Source organism: Saimiri boliviensis, chromosome 5, assembly GCF_048565385.1.
Source record: "Saimiri boliviensis isolate mSaiBol1 chromosome 5, mSaiBol1.pri, whole genome shotgun sequence".
NCBI lineage: Eukaryota > Metazoa > Chordata > Mammalia > Primates > Cebidae > Saimiri > Saimiri boliviensis.
In genome coordinates, this window is record NC_133453.1 from 26,268,623 (window position 1) to 26,290,824 (window position 22,202).

General features: G+C 37.2%; 1 protein-coding gene across 1 annotated transcript in view; it reads left to right on the forward strand.

Moving 5' to 3' along the window:
* BARD1 (BRCA1 associated RING domain 1) overlaps nt 1-22,202 on the forward strand; it is a 91,262-nt gene that overhangs the window by 16,825 nt on the left and 52,235 nt on the right. Inside the window, exons 3-4 of the mRNA XM_074399063.1 lie at nt 1,762-1,910; nt 19,535-20,703. Of these exons, the coding sequence (XP_074255164.1) occupies nt 1,762-1,910; nt 19,535-20,703 (1,318 nt within the window). The remainder of the gene's footprint in view (nt 1-1,761; nt 1,911-19,534; nt 20,704-22,202) is intronic.

Genomic DNA, 22,202 nt, shown 5'->3' on the forward strand with positions numbered 1-22,202 from the left:
TGAGTAGCTGGGACTGCAGGTGTGCCCCACCACACCTGGCTAATTTTTGTAGTGGTTTTTTTTTTTTTTTTTTTTTTTTTTTAATAGAAACAGGGTTTTGCCATGTTGCCCAGGATGGTCTTGAACTCCTGAGCTCAAGTGATCCTCCTGTCTTGGCCTCCCAAAGTGCTGAAATTACAGGCATGAATCACCATGCCTGGCCAACAAGTGCTGTTTTCTTTCGGTTCATCACAGTGTGGAGTCTCAAATAATATCAGTAAATTTTTATACTGTGTTATGTGAAATTCCATTGGTTTATCTAGTATCTGTAATTTATCTTTTACTCAGCATGATTTTAGAACATCGCATATGGGTCATTTGGGAAATAATCGCTCATGGAGCTATACAGATCTACTGAAAAATGACATATTTTCAGACTTCTGAATGAATGTATATAAAATAATTTGGGACTAGTTTATAAAATGTTACAGAATATGTAAGATAATAGTCTGATCTGAGTACTAGTGCAGTGCAGGGCAAGTGACTTTAACTGGATCCCATTTTCTTCAAAAATGAGGTGGTGGTTCTTGATCAGTTGATTTCAGATTGCGTTTTACTAATTAAGTCTTACACAAATGATTTAAATTGCCTGAGTAATCAGGTTTACATATTTTTTTGTATTGGGGTTCCAAGTTGGAGTTCTTAACTACTAGCAAACAAATGTATAGAAGATCCTTTGCTAAAATTGACATTTATTGACCCCCGTGACATTTTTTGAGTCAGATGGTCACAAAAGTCTCTGCCAGCTCTGGTATGGGTTACAGATTAATTTTACAACTTTTTTTTTTGAGTTCCATTCTTTCAGGAATGATGCTAGAAGCCAAGGATACAAAAATTAGAAATGGCATAGGTTTTTCTGAAGATAGTTCATATTATAAGAATCCTCTCTGCCTACAGAGGATTGGGTCCAGTGACAAGGAATGTCCTGTAGTGCTTGGGGAAGATGTGGCTTTTTCAACTGTTATGTTACTCAGTGTTGCTGGAACCCATCTGGTGAGGCCAATGAAGGAGTAAATTTATAGAATTCTTATTCTGGAATAAACAAATGGGCTTGTGTGTGTGCGGGGGGAGGGGTGCGGATTTTGAATCCTTCTTTTTACATGAATACATACATGTTTTCATCAGATTTGCAAAAGGTTTGTGAACCCCAAAATTAGAAAAACCCTTCTAACTATGAAACTAATGCTTAGATAACCCAGGTAATTGAGAATGATAGGTTATAAAATTGTCTGAAAGAACCAAAGATCTTTTCTCAAAAGCTACTTTAAAGCCTTGAGATACTAGTCCAGAAACAAAACAAAAGGTCTTAGTCTCTGCAGTAGTTTTTGGTAATTATTTTTATGGAATGTAAAGATAGAATAAGTTAGGATGCATGGCTACTATACCTTAGATATTCTGTCTTTCTGTTACATCTCTGTAATCTTTAGAAGCTACAGATTTATTTGCAGGAAAAGTTATACAGACTAATGTCAGGCTACGTTAAGTCTCTTCATAGCAAATTACATGAGCAATTTTAGGTTTGGTGTGTGTGTGTGTGTGTATTTTACTCTTTTAAACAGTATTTAACAAGTGTATTACAACTGACCCTGTATTACAACTGACCTTGTAATACACTTGTTAGAATAACCTCTGCTGCATTTATTTCTGTTCAAACTGTTTAATTTTTGGAATTTAGATTCTGCCGAATATGTTGATTTTTTTCTATTTTTTTATTTTTTAAAGTAATTGTGTAAGCGACTGTATTGGAACTGAATGTCCAGTGTGTTACACCCCAGCCTGGATACAAGATGTGAAGATTAATAGACAACTGAACAGTATGATTCAACTTTGTAGTAAGCTTCGAAATTTGCTACATGACAGTAAGCTCTCAGGTAAGAAATATCCCCGCCTCTCTTAGTTAAAAACTGATTAATTCATATTTGTCATATAAAGTACGTAAAACATCTGTCTGGAATTCTGAATGGCATATTTTAGATTTTAAAATGTGGGATTTAAAAAAAAAATAGCCATGAGTCTCTCTATGTTGTCCAAGCCAGACTTGAATTCCTGCCCTCAAGGGATTCTCCCACCTCAGCCTCCTGGGTACATGCATGTGACACCACACCCAGTGGTTTTTAGGAGATCATTTTGAGAAATGACAGAAAGCGTAGTGATAATTAAAATCTAATCCCCTTATTTTACTGTTGAGAAATCAAGGTCCAGAGAGGTGAAATAACCTTGCCTATAGTCACATGTGTAGTTAGTACCAGAAGTTGGAGAAATAGAGCCCCTTTCTGATTGTAAATCCAGGAACTTTTTTGCTGCTTTTACACTGCCTGCTTTTTACATTTATGATAACTTCTGTAGAATATATATGGGATAGTGATTTTGGCTGTAACAGCACTTAACTTGCTTAAATACCCTTTCCCAAGATAGAATACAACATTCTTCCATGGATCACTTTTCTAGACTGAATTAATTAGATTAGCACATTTTGAAAGAGCAGAAATCTAATACTCATTTTCTTTTCTATTTAAGTGGGGGTTAACATTTTTCAAATTGTCCTTAGACTCTGTGTGTTAACTATATATCTTTCCGTTGTGCTTTCTGCTGAGAACTAATTAACTGTGGAAAGAAATTAAAATATTTTGTATCTTCATAATTGGATATTGGAATTGTCTTTTTATTGGCCAGATCATGCCATTTTAATCTGTGTTTGTAGAAGAGCCTGTTCTTGACTGGCAGGATGCCGTGGATGATTGATAATACTCATGTAAAATTTTTAGATTTCTGTTTTTTAATCTTTTGTTCTTAGAATTTTGCCATGATGTCTTATTGTCATCTACTAAAGATGAAGTTGAGTGTACAAAATAAAGAAACGTGGCAAAAACTTTGAGTCTTACCACAGATCTGTATTTTTAAGAATCAGAACTCACATCAGTCTATATCTATGAAAAATTTCCTTCAGCCGGTTATCTGCATCATTGTATTTGACTCCTTCTTTAAGATAAAATGTGCTGTAGTGCAGAAGTTTTACTTACTTTCAGATGTAACTATATACACATTTTTAAAAGTTGCCCTTTTTAAAAATTGATATTGTAGTTGTAATACACAACTACAGTGTTTTAAGAACATACTGAAGAAAAAAATTGTCATTAGTTTATCTAAACTCTTCTTATTCAAAGATAATACCGATAATTTTTTGTTGTTGTTAAAAGATTGGTATGTGATCTAGCTTTCTCTCCCCACATAGATACCACGGGTCAGTGCAGGGGTTCTTAATTAGGGGCCCACACACCTTCGGCAGTGTTCAGAGTTGATGTGGGTACAGGATCAGTGAGCCTCTTGAGTTAATTGTGCAGTATGGAAACCGTTCATGTTTGTGTGAAAGTGACTTTTGTTAGATTCTTAGAAGTACGTGATCTGTTAGGATTATTGGCTTTGCATTGAAATTTGGAGTGCTACTTTGGGATTTGTGGCTTTGATGATATTTTGATTGGGTTTTTCACCATTTTCTGTGTAGTAATGTATTCATTAATTTGCTATAACTGCTGTAACGAAGTATCACAAACTGGATGGCTTAAATAACAGAAATATATTGTCTCACCATTCCAGATACTCGAAGTTTGAGCTCAAAGTCTATGCAAGGTTGGTTCTCTGTTAAGGACTGTGAGAGGGCTTCAGGCTAGTCTCCTTGGCTTGTAGATGGCCATCTTTATGTTTACATGGTATTCTTGTTTGTATCAAATTTCCTCCTTTTACAAGGATAGGAATCATTGCGTTAGGAGTCCACTGTATTCCAGTATAGCTTCATTTTAACTAGTTACATCTACACTGAACTTATTTCCAAATAAAGTCTCATTCTAAGTTACTGGGGGGTTAGGACCTCGACAAATGAATTTTGGTAGAGGAGGAACACAATTTATAACTAATAACGTTTTTAATGGTGATAAACGGAGAGCAAGGTAACCCTTGATGGATTTACTACTGTCAGTTCTGGCATACCACGGGGGTGCAAAGAAGAGTAAGATAGATTTGGTAGAAATTTTACTCTGGCTAGTGATGTTTGAATCATTTATATTTTGAGGACTATGGAATATGAAATGCTTTCATATTTCATCATTAAAGATATTTAAGAAAACTGAGTTTAGAACAAGTTTCTGAGGCCTTTTAGAATTTCGTCTTTCTCATCTACATAGAGTTGGAGATTGGAGAGATCATTCTACTGATCAATTTTTCAAAGGCTATTTTGTGTTTGTTTTCCTGGTTATAATTAGGAATAAATACTTTAGTTCTTACCAGACTTAAGCACTGCTGCCTTCAACATTACTTACGTTAAACTGAGTTGAATTTCACTGTTTAGATAACACATAATCCAAAATTTAGAAACAAGATCATCTTTAATTCTGTTATTCTGTAGGTAAGAAAACTGAGGACCTAGGCTACAGAGGGCAGTTGTGTTGTAAATTTCTTATTTACTGTTTTTCTATTTTGTACAACTTTTTGGTTAGAAGTGTAGGTATTTATTATGTTTGTTGAATCGAGTTGAATAAAAATTGGCAATGCTAATTTATATCCTAGAGACTAAACTTAATTAAAATGATTTCTTTATTTTGAGACAGACAGTGTCTTGCTCTGTTGCCTAGGATGGAGTGCAGTGGGGCCATCATGGCTCACTGCAGCCTTGAACTCCTGAGTTCAAGAGATCCTCCCACTTCAGCCTCCCAAGTAGCTAGGATGAGAGGGAGGCATCACTACACCCAGCTAATTATTATTATTATTATTTTTTTTTTTTTAAGAAGAGATAATGGTCTTACTGTGTTGCCTAGGCTGGTCTTGAACTCCTGGCCTCAAACGATCCTCCCACCTCAGTCTTCCAAAGTGCTGGGATTATAGGCATGAGCCATTGTACCTGACCTAATTAAAAGAATTTTAAAATACATTCTTAGAATTTGGTTTAAATCATTTTATAATGGTAACATCTATGGATTCATAGGCCTTCTTAAAAAATTATAATGGTAATATCTTTCTTTGCTACTTTGATAGAAAATTGTAAGAAATTTAGAGTGTAAACATACTGAATTAAAACATTCTGCCAGATCTCTTAAGTTCCATGGTGCAGAGTTTTTTCTACCTTAATGTAAGTTGCATAGTCACCAAGTTTTCATCCCAAAGTCTTCCCAAAGCAAACTAGCCTTGAAGGGCATTGGAGATTTTTTTTTGTTTTTGTTTTTGTTTCTGTAGCCAGCCAGCATTCAGTGTTTCTTTTTTTTTTTTTCTTTTTTTTTTTTTTTTATTGCATTTTAGGTTTTGGGGTACATGTGATGAACATGCAAGATTGTTGCATAGGTACACACATGGCAGTGTGCTTTGCTGCCTTCCATCCCCTCACCTGTATCTGTCATTTCTCCCCATGCTATCTCTTCCCACCTCCCCACCCCCCGCCCCTCCCCCATTTCCCCCCAACAGACCCCAGTGTGTAGTGCTCCCCTCCCTGTGTCCATGTGTTCTCATTGTTCAACACCCGCCTATGAGCGAGAATATACGGTGTTTGATTTTCTGTTCTTGTGTCAGTTTGCTGAGAATGATGGTTTCCAGGTTCATCCATGTCCCTACAAAGGACGTGAACTCATCGTTTTTGATGGCTGCATAATATTCCATGGTGTATATGTACCACATTTTCCCTATCCAGTCTATCATCGTTGGGCATTTGGGTTGGTTCCAGGTCTTTGCTATTGTAAACAGTGCTGCAATGAACATTCGTGTGCACGTGTCCTTGTAGTAGAATGATTTATAATCCTTTGGATATATACCCAGTAATGGGATTGCTGGGTCAAATGGGATTTCTATTTTTAGGTCCTTGAGGAATCGCCACACTGTCTTCCACAATGGTTGAATTAATTTACATTCCCACCAACAGTGTAAAAGTGTTCCTATTTCTCCACATCCTCTCCAGCATCTGTTGTTTCCCGATTTTTTAATGATCGCCATTCTAACTGGTGTGAGATGGTATCTCAATGTGGTTTTGATTTGCATTTCTCTGATGACCAGTGATGATGAGCATTTTTTCATATGTTTGTTGGCCTCCTATATGTCTTCTTTTGTAAAGTATCTGTTCATATCCTTTGCCCATTTTTGAATGGGCTTGTTTGTTTTTTTCTTGTAGATCTGCTTTAGTTCTTTATAAATTCTGGATATCAGCCCCTTGTCAGATGGGTAGACTGCAAAAATTTTTTCCCATTCTGTTGGTTGCCGATTCACTCTACTGACTGTTTCTTTTGCCGTGCAGAAGCTGTGGAGTTTGATTAGGTCCCATTTGTCTATTTTGGCTTTTGTTGCCATTGCTTTTGGCGTTTTGGTCATGAAGTCCTTGCCTACGCCTATGTCCTGAATGGTTTTGCCTAGATTTTCTTCTAAGGTTTTTATGGTATTAGGTCTGATGTTTAAGTCTTTAATCCATCTGGAGTTAATTTTGGTGTAAGGTGTCAGGAAGGGGTCCTGTTTCTGCTTTCTGCACATGGCTAGCCAGTTTTCCCAACACCATTTATTAAACAGGGAGTCCTTTCCCCGTTGCTTGTTTTTGTCAGGTTTGTCGAAGATCAGATGGTTGTGGGTATGTTGTATTTCCTGTGAGGCCTCTGTTCTGTTCCATTGGTCTATATCTCTGTTTTGGTACCAGTACCATGCTGTTTTGATTACTGTAGCCTTGTAGTATAGTTTGAAGTCCGGTAGAGTGATGCCTCCCGCTTTGTTCTTTTTGCTTAGAATTGACTTGGCTATGCGGGCTCTCTTTTGGTTCCATATGAAGTTTAAGGTGTTTTTTTCCAGTTCTGTGAAGAAGGTCATTGGTAGCTTGATGGGAATAGCATTGAATCTGTAAATTACTTTGGGCAGTATGGCCATTTTCACGATGTTGATTCTTCCTAACCATGAACATGGAATGTTTCTCCATCTGTTTGTATCCTCTCTTATTTCGTTGAGCAATGGCTTGTAGTTCTCCTTGAAGAGGTCCTTTACGTTCCTTGTTAGTTGTATTCCTAGGTACTTTATTCTCTTTGTAGCAATTGTGAATGGCAGTTCGTTCTTGATTTGGCTCTCTTGAAGTCTATTACTGGTGTGTAGGAATGCTTGTGATTTTTGCACGTTGATTTTGTATCCTGAGACTTTGCTGAAGTTGTTTATCAGTTTCAGGAGATTTTGGGCTGAGATGATGGGGTCTTCCAGATATACAATCATGTCATCTGCAAATAGAGACAATTTGATTTCCTCCTTTCCAATTTGGATACCCTTTATTTCTTTTTCTTGCCTGATTGCTCTGGCTAGAACTTCCAGTACTATATTGAATAGGAGTGGTGAGAGAGGGCATCCTTGTCTAGTGCCAGATTTCAAAGGGAATGCTTCCAGTTTTTGCCCATTCAGTATGATATTGGCTGTTGGTTTGTCATAAATAGCTTTTATTGTCTTGAGATACGTTCCGTCAATACCTAGTTTATTGAGGGTTTTTAGCATAAAGGGTTGTTGAATTTTGTCAAAAGCCTTCTCTGCATCAATCGAGATAATCATGTGGTTTTTGTCTTTGGTTCTGTTTATGTGGTGAATTACGTTTATGGACTTGCGTATGTTGAACCAGCCTTGCATCCCCGGGATGAATCCTACTTGATCATGGTGGATGAGCTTTTTGATATGCTGTTGCAATCGGTTTGCCAGTATTTTATTGAAGATTTTTGCATCTATGTTCATCATGGATATTGGCCTGAAATTTTCTTTTCTTGTTGAGTCTCTGCCGGGTTTTGGTATCAGGATGATGTTTGTCTCGTAAAATGTTTTGGGAAGGATTCCCTCTTTTTGGATTGTCTGGAATAGTTTCAGAAGGAATGGTATCAGCTCCTCCTTGTATGTCTGGTAGAATTCAGCTGTGAACCCATCTGGACCTGGGCTTTTTTTGGGTGGTAGGCTCTTTATTGCTGCCTCGACTTCAGACCGTGTTATTGGTCTATTCAGGGTTTCGGCTTCTTCCAGGTTTAGGCTTGGGAGGTTGCAGGTGTCCAGGAATTTATCCATTTCTTCCAGGTTTACTAGTTTATGTGCATAGAGTTGTTTGTAATAATCTCTGATGATGGTTTGGATTTCTGTGGAATCTGTGGTGATATCCCCTTTATCGTTTTTTATTGCATCAATTTGGTTATTCTCTCTTTTCTTTTTTATTAATCTGGCTAGTGGTCTGTCTATTTTGTTGATCTTTTCAAAAAACCAGCTCCTGGATTTATTGATTTTTTGAAGAGTTTTTTGTGTCTCTATTTCCTTCAGTTCTGCTCTGATCTTAGTTATTTCCTGTCTTCTGCTAGGTTTTGAGTTTTTTTGATCTTGCTCCTCTAGCTCTTTCAATTTTGATGATAGGGTGTCAATTTTCGATCTCTCCTTTCTTCTCATGTGGGCACTCATTGCTATATATTTTCCTCTAGAGACTGCTTTAAATGTGTCCCAGAGATTCTGGTATGTTGTGTCTTCGTTCTCATTGGTTTCGAAGAACATCTTTATTTCTGCCTTCATTTCATTGTTTATCCAGTCAACATTCAAGAGCAAGTTGTTCAGTTTCCATGAAGCTGTGCGGTTCTGAGTTAGTTTCTGCATTCTGAGTTCTAACTCGATTGCACTGTGGTCTGAGAGACTGTTTGTTATGATTTCTGTTCTTTTGCATTTGCTGAGGAGTGATTTATTGCCAATTATGTGGTCAATTTTAGAGTAGGTGTGATGTGGTGCTGAGAAGAATGTATATTCTGTGGATTTGGGGTGGAGAGTTCTGTAAATGTCTATTAGGTTTGCTCGTTCCAGGTCTGTGTTCAGGTCCTGGATATCCTTGTTGATTTTCTGTCTGGTTGATCTGTCTAATATTGACAATGGGGTGTTAAAGTCTCCCACTATTATTGTGTGGGAGTCTAAGTCTCTTTGTAAGTCATTAAGAACTTGCCTTATGTATCTGGGTGCTCCTGTATTGGGTGCATATATATTTAGGATCGTTAGCTCTTCTTGTTGCAGTGATCCTTTTACCATTATGTAATGTCCTTCTTTGTCTCTTTTGATCTTTGTTGCTTTAAAGTCTATTTTATCAGAGATGAGAATTGCAACTCCTGCCTTTTTTTGCTCTCCATTTGCTTGGTAGATCTTCCTCCATCCCTTTATTTTGAGCCTTTGTGTATCCTTGCATGTAAGATGGGTTTCCTGGATACAGCACACTGATGGGTTTTGGCTTTTTATCCAATTTGCCAGTCTGTGTCTTTTGATTGGGGCATTTAGTCCATTGACATTTAGGGATAGTATTGTTATGTGTGAATTTGATGCTGTCATTTTGATGCTACCTGGCTGTTTTGTTGGTTAGTTGATGCAGATTCTTGATTGTGTTGCTGCTTTTTTACCATTTGGTGTGTTTTTGGAGTGGCTGGTACTGGTTGTTCCTTTATATGTGTAGAGCCTCTTTCAGGAGTTCTTGTAGAGCAGGTTTGGTGGTGATGAAATCTCTGAGTGCTTGCTTGTTCACAAAGGATTTTATTTTTCCTTCACTTACGAAGCTGAGTTTGGCTGGATAGGAGATTCTGGGTTGAAAGTTCTTTTCTTTAAGGATGTTGAATATTGGCCCCCAGTCTCTTCTGGCTTGTAGGGTTTCTGCTGAGAGATCTGCTGTGAGTCTAATGGGCTTCCCTTTGTGGGTAACCCGACCTTTCTCTCTGGCTGCCCTTAGCATTTTCTCTTTCATTTCAACCCTGGTGAATCTGACGATTATGTGCCTTGGGGTTGCTCTTCTTGAGGAATATCTCTGTGGTGTTCTCTGTATTTCCTGGATTTGAATATTGGTCTGCCTTGCTAGGTTGGGGAAGTTTTCCTGGATAATATCCTGAAGAGTATTTTCCAGCTTGGATTCATTCTCTTCATCACATTCAGGTACACCTATCAGACGTAGATTAGGTCTTTTCACATAGTCCCACATTTCTTGAAGATTTTGTTCATTCCTTTTTGCGCTTTTTTCTCTGTTCTTGCCTTCTCTTTTTATTTCATTGAGTTGGTCTTCGACCTCTGATATCCTTTCTTCTGCTTGGTCAATTCGGCTGTTGAAGCTTGTGCATGCTTCACGAAGTTCTCGTGTTGCGTTTTTTAGCTCCATCAATTCACTTATTCTCCTCTCTATGCTGTCCATTCTCGTCAGCAGTTCGTCCAATCTTTTTTCAAGGTTCCTATTTTCTTTGCGATGGGTTAGAACATGTTCTTTTAGCTCATTGTAGTTTCTTACTACCCATCTTCTGAAGTCTGATTCTGTCATTTCATCACCCTCCTTCTCCATCCGGTCTGGTTCCCTTGCTGGTGAGGAGTTGTGATCACTTTTAGGAGGAGAGGTGTTCTGGTTTCGGGAGTTTTCATCCTTTTTACGCTGGTTTCTACCCATTTTTGTGGGTTTATCCACCTGTTGTCTGTCTCTGTCCCAGGGAGTTGGAGCTTTATGAGTTTCCGTTGTACTACTGCCTTTTTTGATTTTTTTTTTCAGGTCGGACCCGCCCAGCTAGCAGCAGGACTAGCCTCTGCCTGTCCGCAGGGGCTTTGCTGAGCTGCTGTGGGCTCCGCCCAGCTGCCCTGAGCTCTTCCCTGTAGTCCTTTTTATATGGGCGTAGTTAGAACTGTCTGGGCAATGGTGGCCCCGCCTCTGTTATGGCGGACTCTCTCTGTTGTGGCAGGTTGCCTCGGCAACGGCGGGTTGCCTCGGCAACGGCAGCCTGCCTCCATAGCGGTGGAGAGTCTCAGTAATGGCGGAAGCCCCTCCCCCACGGAGCTGGACCGTCCCGGTTCAGCTGTGCTTGGTTTGAAGGGCTCAACCCAGAGGGTTTCCAATTACTGTTTTTGTTTTTGTTGTTGTTGGGGGTGGAGGGGTGGGACCAACCGAGCCTGATCACCTGGCTCCCTGACTCAGAGTCTTTTCTTTTAAGTTGAACGACCCCGCGTTCCGGTCGCTTGTTGAAAAGGCGCCGGGATCTCCCGTGCTGCGACTCACGGAGTCGGCTCGAACTGCGGCGCAGGCTCCTGGCGGATTTTTTGCCTAGGAATCTCCTGGCCTGACTCGCTATTTCAGATGAATGGGCTATTCTGCCGTCTCAAGGCTCTGCTCGCCAGCTAAGAGGGCTCCCAGACCAGTGGCTTTTTTACGGAGAACGGCAGCAACAGGGAGTGGTCACAGCAGCCGCGCGGGCGGAATCAGCCCCGCGGGGGCCAAAACAGCCGCACCGGCTGGGACTGCGACGCTGGCGACCCCTCTGCCTGGGTATCTCCTGGTCTGTGGGCAATAAGAGTTCGTCTGGAAATGCGGCGTCCACTCACCCTCTGCACTTTCACTGGGAGCTGAAGTCCTGAGCTGTTCTTAGGTGGCCATCTTGAAAGTCGGATCTGGAGATTTTTTTTCTGGAACATTTCTCTTTGTTTCTTTGATATTTTGTCTGTTCAGTGTGTTTTATGCAGTACCTTTGTGGTAGTTGATCATCTAGTAAGTACTTCTAGAACTAAAATGTTAGATGGTAAACTATATACCAGAAACTGATAGTTGGGGACAAATGACAGTTGGTCGTCTTCATAATGAGGAGACTGGAAAATGTTATTATTAAGATAATAATATTATATTAAGTGATTCCTAAGCTGTCCCTCCAAAACTGTATGATTCTGTTAAATGGTCATGTGTAGAAGATGATGAATTAAGTGGAATGGTGAACGTCTCTCACATTTTCTCTTTTAAAAACTTTGTAGTTTACAATTTATCTTTTAAATGAACCTTGTTACTTGCATTTACTATAATATATATAATTACTCTAATTAAGGTGGGCAATTAGGAAGAATTTGTCAAACCATGGACATAGTGTATGGTATGCTGGAGATAAAGAAGCCTGATTTATAGTAATACTTGCTAAAATGAGCCTCTAAATACCTGAACACATTTTTCTCGGTTCAGTGTACTTTAAAAAGGAGATTGTCACATTTTGCTGACAACCATTTATGGATAATTTTACATTATCCTTTATAATATAATCTTTTTACTAATGGAGTTAAACTTAAAAGTTTTCGTTTTCTCTTGAACCCTGTCATATTAAATCAGACCTTGCAGGTGCTGGTCAGGTTCTGTGAAACATGTTGGTGTTGGTAACATTAAAACAAAAATACTTTGATTATGCTTTTATAGTGTTAACAATTTCCCTTTCTGTTTCTGCTTTAGAGAGAGATGCTGGTCTTTATGTAACTATTACATAGTGTTTCATATATGCATTGACTTCTTTGTAATAGATGAAGATGAATGTTTGAATAGCCGTGTTGCCATTGTTTTTTTTTTTTTTTTAAATAGAACTAAATGCTTACTAACTTACAAAATAATCATTCTTCAGTGAAGGCGTTAATGTTGCACAGATGGTAGCAAAGGACTTTCCTTTGATTTTTAATAAGGGACTGATTCGTCAAAGAGATTTCTCAACTTCTGTTGTGAAACCTATAATAGAGAATAATTAGAAAGGCACACAATGTACATCATTATAATCCTTTGATGTAGATTAATGATAGCTAAATCACATTTTCTGATTTCTTCTTTTTTCTGTAGTTGATTATTAAATTTCAAGAAAAAACTTGGCTAAGCAGCTCCTTAGTAACACGTGCATCTCTGTTCCTCAATATTTTGTGATGTACTCTGAATTTGAGAGGATAGAATTTTTAAATATTATCATTAAGGAATTTACTGTGCAGAGGAAGGACCAATATTTTTCTTCATGAAATGAATATGATGATTTATCATGCTGAGAAGCATTCACCCATAAAAACTGTTGGTAGTTGTTAATAACATGATTTATGTTTCAGCAGGAGTGTTTTGCTTTTTACAGTCTTATCTTAGATATTCTTAGATATTCAGAATATCTGATAAAATTCGGAATATACAATCATATTGTTGTTATGCTCCTTTTTTTAGTTATACAAGATACTCAATTAAAATCTTCTTGAGTGAAGTTATTATCAGATGAATAATAAAATTGTGTTCATATCAGTTACATTGAATGTGTTATCTTCATTTACTCATTTATAAGGTAGGATATATGTACACCTGATTATGAAATTTGGTGTCTTTTTAAATTTAGGTTTTTTAGTCAATTGAGTATGTTGCTGTTGTATGTAAGCCTTAACTTTCCTTTAAAAGCTCAGTTCTACTGAGAACCTCAGGGTTTGACATGGTTTTAATTGAAAATGTCATCTTTGTTTAAAATAATTTTTTAAAAAATCAAATACAAGTTATTACAGACTATCAGAGGATTAACCTTTATGTCTTTGTAATCCTGAGCCTTTCTTGAAAAGTAGTCTGGTAACGTTTTATTTTGACCTTTCCTATAGACTTGAGATTATATCAGAAATGACTTGGTTTTGAAATCTGCTTATCACTGCAAAGAAAAGACCTTGTTGAATCTAGACATAAAGTCTCTGTGTGAATGGATACCTCATTCTGATACTCTCCAAGATCCTGTCTTAGTAACACTTTGTGGACCAGGTCATACTCAGCTATTGGATTCAAAGGGTATTTGTAGGAGAGTCTGCCCTTACTCAGATACATACTCCTGCCTCCAGCAGGTTTATCAGTTTATTGCCTTTTCAATGTAGTGCTTCCATCTCAGCAGGGAGTGATGGCTGCACTTTGGAGTAGAAATCTTCACTCTTTTGCTAGGCAGTAATCATGTCTGAAATTTCTAGAGTTAAGTAATAATTAGTTTTCAAAGCCTGTTTTCACATTTCTTCTTACCTATTTAAGGTTCTTTTTTACCTGGTAGATGGTTTTTTTAAAGATAGGACTTTTGTACTCAAGAAATATGAGGTGAAAGAATAGGCAGAAGAAGCAATTTTGAACTCGAAAGAATTGAGATTATCATTAGCAATTTTCTGGTGTATTAATTTTAAGCTGATAAAACAAGCTGTTGTGTATGAATAAAAAATGACTAAGAAAGGAAATAAAAAATAATTGATGACGTACTTTTCTTTTGCTAATAAAGGCATGAGACTGTTGAAAAGAAATTTCTTCCCCAAAACAGTAAGAAAATGAAATTAAAATAATGTTGTGTCTCTTAAGTATTAAAAGTTCTTAAGAATAATCACCATCTTAAAATGTTATTGAACACTTTAGTAATATCCGATGTTTATTTTCTATGTGGTGGATGTTATAGGCGTTAGGATTAAGTCTAGTGGCCACTAGTTTTCTTCTTAAAGTACCTTATGTTTAGAACTCCATTCCATTAAAATTTTTCTTTGGCTCTGTAATGTAAGTAAAGTTTTTTGCAGAGTTCTTTACAATTTGAATGAAAAGTGACTTCTAAGGAAGAAAACAAAATTTGGGTCGTTTTTTTTCTCTCTTTTTCTCCTCTTCTTTCTTATAATAGGAATAACAAAACATATTGTAAGAAGCCTGGTTGGTCAGAGGAGATTGTCTATGTTAACCAGGAGAACGTTTGTCATTCGTTAATTGTTATTGTTGTTAATCTTATCAGGTTTTTGCTGTTTTTTTCAACTTTCCTCCCTTTCTTACATTTTATTTTTTATTGTTTTTTTTTTCCTTTTCTAGCCCTGAAATTACCTTTTGCTAATCCGGTTTGTGTAGAGAGACAGAGCACCAGGTTGGGGGTTAGGGACCTCCTCCTTTCTTTTCATGTGAACTTTAGTCCTTCATTGTTAAAATGAAAGAATTAGACTCAGTGATTTTTAAGTTTTCTTCTAGCTTTTAAAATTAATTCTAACATATCTTACATAAACACTTGGAAAGATGTAGGAAAATATAAAATAATCTATTCACTAGTACTTACTGAGCACTGTCTGTGAGCTCACCCCTGTGTTGGGCTGACCTATGTTTACATTGGGTGGGAGGAGAGAATTATAAGGGATGGTTTTTTTTCTTTGAAGAAAATGAATAGCCCAAAGACAAAAACAATGTAAGACAGCTCAAAGCGAGTTAATTGTCAAAATCACAAAAGTGGTTGACTTGTACAATTTGTTAGTGAAGAAAAACTTTACCCTCTTAGGTTCATTGTATGGGGGCCTATGAATTAAACTGTGAAAAAGATTAGCAAGAGAGAAGATAGATTTTTATTTATGAATCTACATGTGAGTTCACAGAAAAATGTGACTCTCCAAACAGGTAAAAATGGGGGTTTATACACCTAATTTAATGGGAATAGGTAGAGGGAAGAAAAGTCTTCAATGGAAAGAACAAATGGCTTTCTATTTTTTTTTTTTTTTTTTTAAATATACTTTAAGTTCAGGGATACATGTGCATAACATGTAGGTTTGTTACACGGCACATACATGTGCCATGGTGGTTTGCTGTACCCGTCAACCCATCATCTACATTAGGTATTTCTCCAAATGCCATTCTTCCCCTAATTCCGCACCCGCAACAGGCCCTATTTGTAATGTTCCTCTCTCTTTGTCCATGTGTTCTCATTGTTCAACTCCCACTTATGAGGGAGAACATACTGTGTGTGTTTTTCTGTTCCTGTGTTAGTTTGCTCAGAATGATGGTTTCCAGCTTCATCCATGTCCCTGCAAAGGACATAAACTCTTCCTTTTTTTATGGCTACATAGTATTCCATAGTTTATCTAGTCTGTCATTTGGATTGGTTCCAAATCTTTGCTATTGTGAACAATGCTACAATAAACATACATGTGATGTGTCTTCATAGTAGAATGATTTATAATCCTTTTAGTATATACCCCGCAATGGGGTTGCTGGGTCATATGGTATTTCTGGTTCTAGATCCTTGAGGAATCCCACATTGTCTTCCACATTGGTTGAACTTACACTCTTACCAACAGTGTAAAAGCATTCCTATTTCTCCAGATCCTCTCCACCATTTTTCTAACTTTTTAATAATCACCATTCTCACTGGCATGAGATGATATCTCATTGTGGTTTTGATTTGCATTTCTCTAATGACCAGTGATGATGAACTTTTGTTGGCCACACTAATGTCTTTTTTTGAGAAGTGTCTGTTCATATCCTTTGCCTACTTTTTGATGGGGTTGTTTATCTTTTTTTTGTAAATTTGTTTAAGTTCTTTGTAGATTCTGGATATTAGCCCTTTGTCTGATGGGTAGATTGCAAAAATTCTCTCCCATTCTGTAGGTTGCCTGTTCACTCTGATGATAGTTTCCTTTGCTGTGCAGAAGCTCTTTAGTTTAATTGGATCCCATTTGTCAATTTTGGCTTTTGTTGGCATTTCTTTTGGTGTTTTAGTCATGAAGTCTTTGCCCATGCCTATATTCTGAATGGTATTGCCTAGGTTTTCTGCAACGGTGTTTATTGTTTTAGGTCTTATGTTTAATTCTTTAATCCATCTTGGGTTAATTTTTGTTTAAGGTATAAAGAAGGTGTCTAGTTTCTGTTTTCTGCATATGGCTAGCCAGTTTTCCCAACATCGTTTATTAAATAGAGAATCTTTTCCCATTACTAGTTGTCAGGTTTGTCAAAGATCAGATAGTTGAAGATGTGTGGTGTTATTTCTGAGGCCTCTGTTTGTTCCATTGGTCTATATATCTGTTTTGGTACCAGTACCATGTTGTTTTGGTTACTGTAGCCTTGTGGTATAGTTTGAAGTCAGGTAGTGTGATGCTTCCAGCTTTGTTCTTTTTGCTTAGGATTATTGTGGCTATGCGGGCCCTTTTTTGATTCCATATGAAATTTAAAGTAGTTTATTCTAAATCTGTGAAGAAAGCCAATGATGGTTTGATGGGGATAGCACTGAATCTATACATTACTTTGGGTAGTGTGGCCATTTTCATGATACTGAGTCTTCCTATCCATGAACATGGAATGTTTTTTCATTTAGAACAAATGGCTTTCTAGGGGAACATGGGAGATAAGAAGGTTTATACCGATGTTTGTTTATGCAGATATGACTGGTCTTCTCTGTCTTTTTTCCAGTAAATCTCCCATGAAAGGGGATGTCTGGCAGCCTTAAATCCCAGCAGTTTCTGTCTTCAGTCAGTTACGAAAGGTCCAAAAAGTCTTTGGTCTTTATTCATTTAATCTCAGATATCTTTTTAGTTTAAAGTAATCTTCATAGTACCTCTGGAAGTTTAAGTGGTCCTCACAAATTTATATATTGTTTCTTAAGCGTCTAGTAATGCCACCTGACTTACATAAAAACCCTTTTGTGTTTTTCCATTGCTCTTAGTTTGAGTATGGAATTCCTTAACATTACCAGCAAGACCTTGCATGGTCTATTGCCTATTCTCATCTTTTTGTGTTGTTTTTTTGGAATTCAAGTTCTGGAATACATGTGCAGAGTGCGCAGGTTTATTACATAAATATACATGTGCCACGGTTGTTTGCTGTTACCTATCATCCCATCATGCATTAAGTATTTGTGCTAATGCTCTCCCTCCCCTTACCCTCCACCCCCCCAACAGGTCCTGGTGTGTGATATTCCCCTCCCTACGTCCATGTGTTCTCATTTTTCAACTCCCACTTATAAGTGAGAACATGAGGTTTTGGGTTTTCTGTTCCTGTTTAGTTTACTGAGAATGATGGCTTCCAGCTTCATCCATGTCCTTGCAAAGGACATGAACTGATTCTTTTTTGTGGCTGCATAGTATTCCATGGTGTGTATGTGCCACATTTTCTTTATAAACCACTTTCTTCCTTGATCTCTGTAAGTGAGGTGTGTTGGCCATCCTTTAGTTCCTTAAATTTATTACAGTTGCCCCTTGAACAAATAGGCTTGAGATACATGGCTCCACTTACATACAGATATTTTTCAGTCAAATGCGGATGGAAAATACAGTATTCGTGGCATGCAAAACACAAGTATATGGAAGGTGGACATTTTCTATGCTCTGGTTCTCCCGGAGTGAGTGCAGGAATTGAGTATGTGGGGATTTTGATATTTGAGGGAGTCTTCAAACCAGATCCCCAGTAATACGGAGGAATGACTGTATATGCTCTGTGCTATTGGGCCTTTCAGCATTTTATCATCTCCCTCTTGCCTCTTGGTCTAGTTAACTTGTGATCTTTTAGAATGCTTTTTACCATTTCTACTACTACAACACTTGTCAGGGTCAATATTATTTCCTGTTGGATCATAGCCACATAATAGGTTATTGTTTCTACTCCTTTCTTTCTAAAATTACTCCATGTGGCAGTCAGAGTGATAATTCTAAAATATAAAATATGATATTCCTTTTCTGCATTGTATATGAGATCCACAGGACTGTTTCCTTTTCATCATTTACTTCTCAGCTCAAAAATCAGCTTCTTCTTAATGCTTTCCTTGATAACCTCAATTAAAGTAGCAGGTGATTTTAAAGAAGAGTATCTCTCACAAAATGTGGCGCTTTGTCTACATAGAGACAATTTTTTTTTTCTTTTTTAAAACTCTTCTGAATCTTTGTGTATTCTATCTACTCTTAATAGAATCTTTGTGTTTTAATTCTTGATTATAATTCTATATTTTTAAAAAGTATCTAAAAAGTATTTTATATATATGTAGAAAATGTATACATATATTTTCTAAGTGTATAGTTTAATGAATTTGCACAGACTGAACTCATGCAGAACAAAAACAATACCCTGGAAGCCCTTCTTGTGCCCCCTTCCGGTCACTGCTTCTTTTCCTTATAGGGATAACCAAATACTCTTCTGACTTAACACATTAAGTTAGTTTTGGCTGTTTTATATTTGATGTAAATGAAAACATATAATGATTATGTAGCTTCTTTTGCTTAACAGTTTATGTTTGAGTATGTAGTTATTGTTCATTCATTCTTACTAATCTCTGGTTACACAGCTTGAAATATAAGATGTACCTAAAGGACCATGACTATTGTCTTTAATCCCTGGGATTCATTTTGTCCTAGATAAGTCTTGAAATTAGATAGTATGAGTCCTCCAACTTTGTTCTTCAGTACTGTTGGCCATTCTAAGCCTTTTGCCTTTCCAAATTATAGTACCGTCCTTTTTCCATGTAAATTTTGTAATTGCTTGTTGAGTTTTACAAGCAAGCATACTAGAATTTACATCAGGATTTGTTATATCTGTAAATCTGTTCAGAGAAATTGACGTCTTAACAATATCGTTATAGTTCATGAACATGGTGTATCTCTCCATCTGTGTAGAATTTCTTTAGTAAGTATTTTATAAATTTTAGCAAACAGAACTTACACATATTCTGGTAGATTTGTACTTAAGTATTTTATGGGTTTTTTTTTTTTTTTTTTTTTGGTACTGTATTTGGAATGTAAGTTTCATGTTTTGTTCTCTGCCCTATCTTCAGTCTCTAAGAAACAGCGCAAAGACTTTATTGAATGAATATCTGTCTGCTGTCAAAGAGTTCATACTCTAGGAGCTGAGAAAGAAGTACACAATTAAAAGATGATACAATTTAAGGAAACTATTAAAAAAAATTCTGTGGGAGCTCCAGGTGGGAGCAATAAAGTTCATGTAACAGATTTCTTTTTCTTTTTTTCCTATCAGAATTGAAAGAAGATAAACCTAGGACAAGGTTGTTTAATGATGCAGAAAACAAGAAGAATTCAATTAAAATGTGGTTTAGCCCTCGAAGTAAGAAAGTCAGATATGTTGTGAGTAAAGTTTCAGTGCAGACCCAGCCTGAAATAAAAAAAGATGTAAATGCTCAGCAAGACTCAATGTATGAATTTGTTTCCACAACTCCTCCTGCAGATGTTTCTGAGAAGGCTAAAAAGCCTTCTGCAAGATCTCTAAAAAAGAAAACTTTAGCTGAAATCAACCAAAAATGGAATTTACAGGCAGAAAAAGAAGATGGCAAATTTGATTCCAAAGAGGAATCGAAGCAAAAGCTGGTATCCTTCTGTAGCCAACCATCCGTTATCACCAGCCCTGAGATAAATGGTGAAATAGACTTACTAGCAAGTGGCTCCTTGACAGAATCTGAATGTTTCGGAAGTTTAACTGAAGTCTCTTTACCATTGGCTGAGCAAATAGACTCTCCAGACACTAACAGCAGGAATGAAATAGTGACTCCTGAGAAGGTCTGCAAAAATGATGTTACGTGTAGGAAATCTTTGCCATTAGAAAATAGTGGGAAACGTGGCCAAGACAGTAGACTTTCCATTCCTGTTTCTAAGAAATGTAGAAGCAGCAATCTGAACACCAGTGGAGATTTTGTTAAGCAAATGGCGCCCTCAGAAAATACTCCATTGCCTGAAAGTTCTCCAGACACTAAGAGCAAGAATGAAGTAGTGACTCCTGAGAAGGTCTGCAAAAATTATCTTACGTCTAAGAAATCTTTGCCATTAGAAAATAATGGAAAATGTGGCCAACACAATAGACGTTCCAGTCCCATTTCTAAGAGATGTAGAAGCAGCATTCTGAGCACCAGTGGAGATTTTGTTAAGCAAATGGTGCCCTCAGAAAATATTCCATTGCCTGAAAGTTCTTTGCCACCTTCCTGCAAACGTAAAGTTCGTGGTACATCGGGGAGGAAAAACAGTAATATGTCAGACGAATTCATTAGTCTTTCACCAGGTACACCACCTTCTACATTAAATAGTTCAAGGTACAGACGAGTGACATCTAGCCCCTCAGCAATGAAGCTGTTACCCAATATGGCTGGGAAAAGAAATCATAGAGGAGAGACTTTGCTCCATATTGCTTCTATTAAGGTAGGATGCTTACTCTGAAATACCATCTCAGAATGAGGCCAACTGTAAAGCAGTTTCTCTGCAGTTTGTGAAAAAGGGTGTAACCTTTCACAGGCATGATACGTGCTCTGAACCAGAGAAGCAAAATTCACGGGGACCGCATTTCTACTTCAGTTGGAGCAGTGGCCCCGAGTCTGGACAGCATGATCTTGTAGGAAAAAAACAATATTTGAATATTTCAGCTTTTACTTTGCCAAGTGCTTTTGCTTTTGTCTATTTTATATTCAGTTTTTATCATTTTGTTTACCTGGTCTCATGCTTTATGAATGTAGACAATTGCTACGTTATTACAGGCAGCGATGTTTACTTAGTAAAAGAGCACACTAGAATTTGGAAGGTTGAAAGATGTGATCTGTACATCTCTCCAGTGACCTGGACATTTGACTCTTAGAAATGGCTACTCTGGTTCACCACAAAGGAGCTGCTTTTTGCCCTATAATCAGCCATTCCTTTTTACTGACCCATTCATTGACGTTAATTCTCTTTAATTATTGCCTCAACACCTGGGATGTGGCAGCATTTTTTGGAACCTGGCCTATTTTCTGAACACTTGGCAGTGGTTAATCTTTGAAATTGATACAAATACTGCAAATTAAACAGAGCAGTAAGCACTATAGCTTTATAGGCTTTGCTCTGTGATTTCATGCAAGTGTTAGGAAAGTGTGATATGGTAGACCTTAGTACTAAATTAGAATAGCTTTCATGCTCTCTCAGTGACTTTACATAGTAAATTCACCCAGGAAATCCTTTGGTCTTCTGGATGGGTAGAGAACTTTGGGATGTCTGGGAGGAACCATCTGGAGGCTCACAAATATAAGGCTGGTGGGCAACATGAAACATTTGGGAAGAACACGGAGTAGGAGTAGACATTGAGTGTGGTCTCAAGATTTCTGTACTTCTGTCTGGAGAAAGCACAGTACAAAATGAGCTTATCCCAACTGCTGCTGGTTCATTTTCCTTGCTTTTCTTCCAGATTACTGAAAAATACAGTCAGCTCTGTGTATCTGTGTGTTCTGTGTTTATGGAGTCAACCAACTGCAGATCAAAAATATTTGGGGGAAAAACCAGTAACAATATGTAATAAAAAGTAATGCAAATTTTAAAATATCATGTAATTATTTACGTATCATTTGTATGATATTACGTATATAAGTAATAGATGATTTAAAGTATACTGGAGGGTCTGTGTAGGTTATTTGCAAATACATCATTTTATATGAGGAATCTGTGGATTTTCGTATCTGCTGGGATTCTGGAACCAATTCCTCACAGATACTGAGGCATGACTGTACTCTATATCTAATACCAGTGAGGCAGGGACCTTACAATATGACCACATATCCTTTGGACAACTTGAATTTTTGAACTTGTCTCTGGTTGTGTTTTAGTTTGATTTCTCCAAACCTTGACTTGGAAAATAAGACTTTTTTGTCATCTTTGTTAAATATATATGCATATTA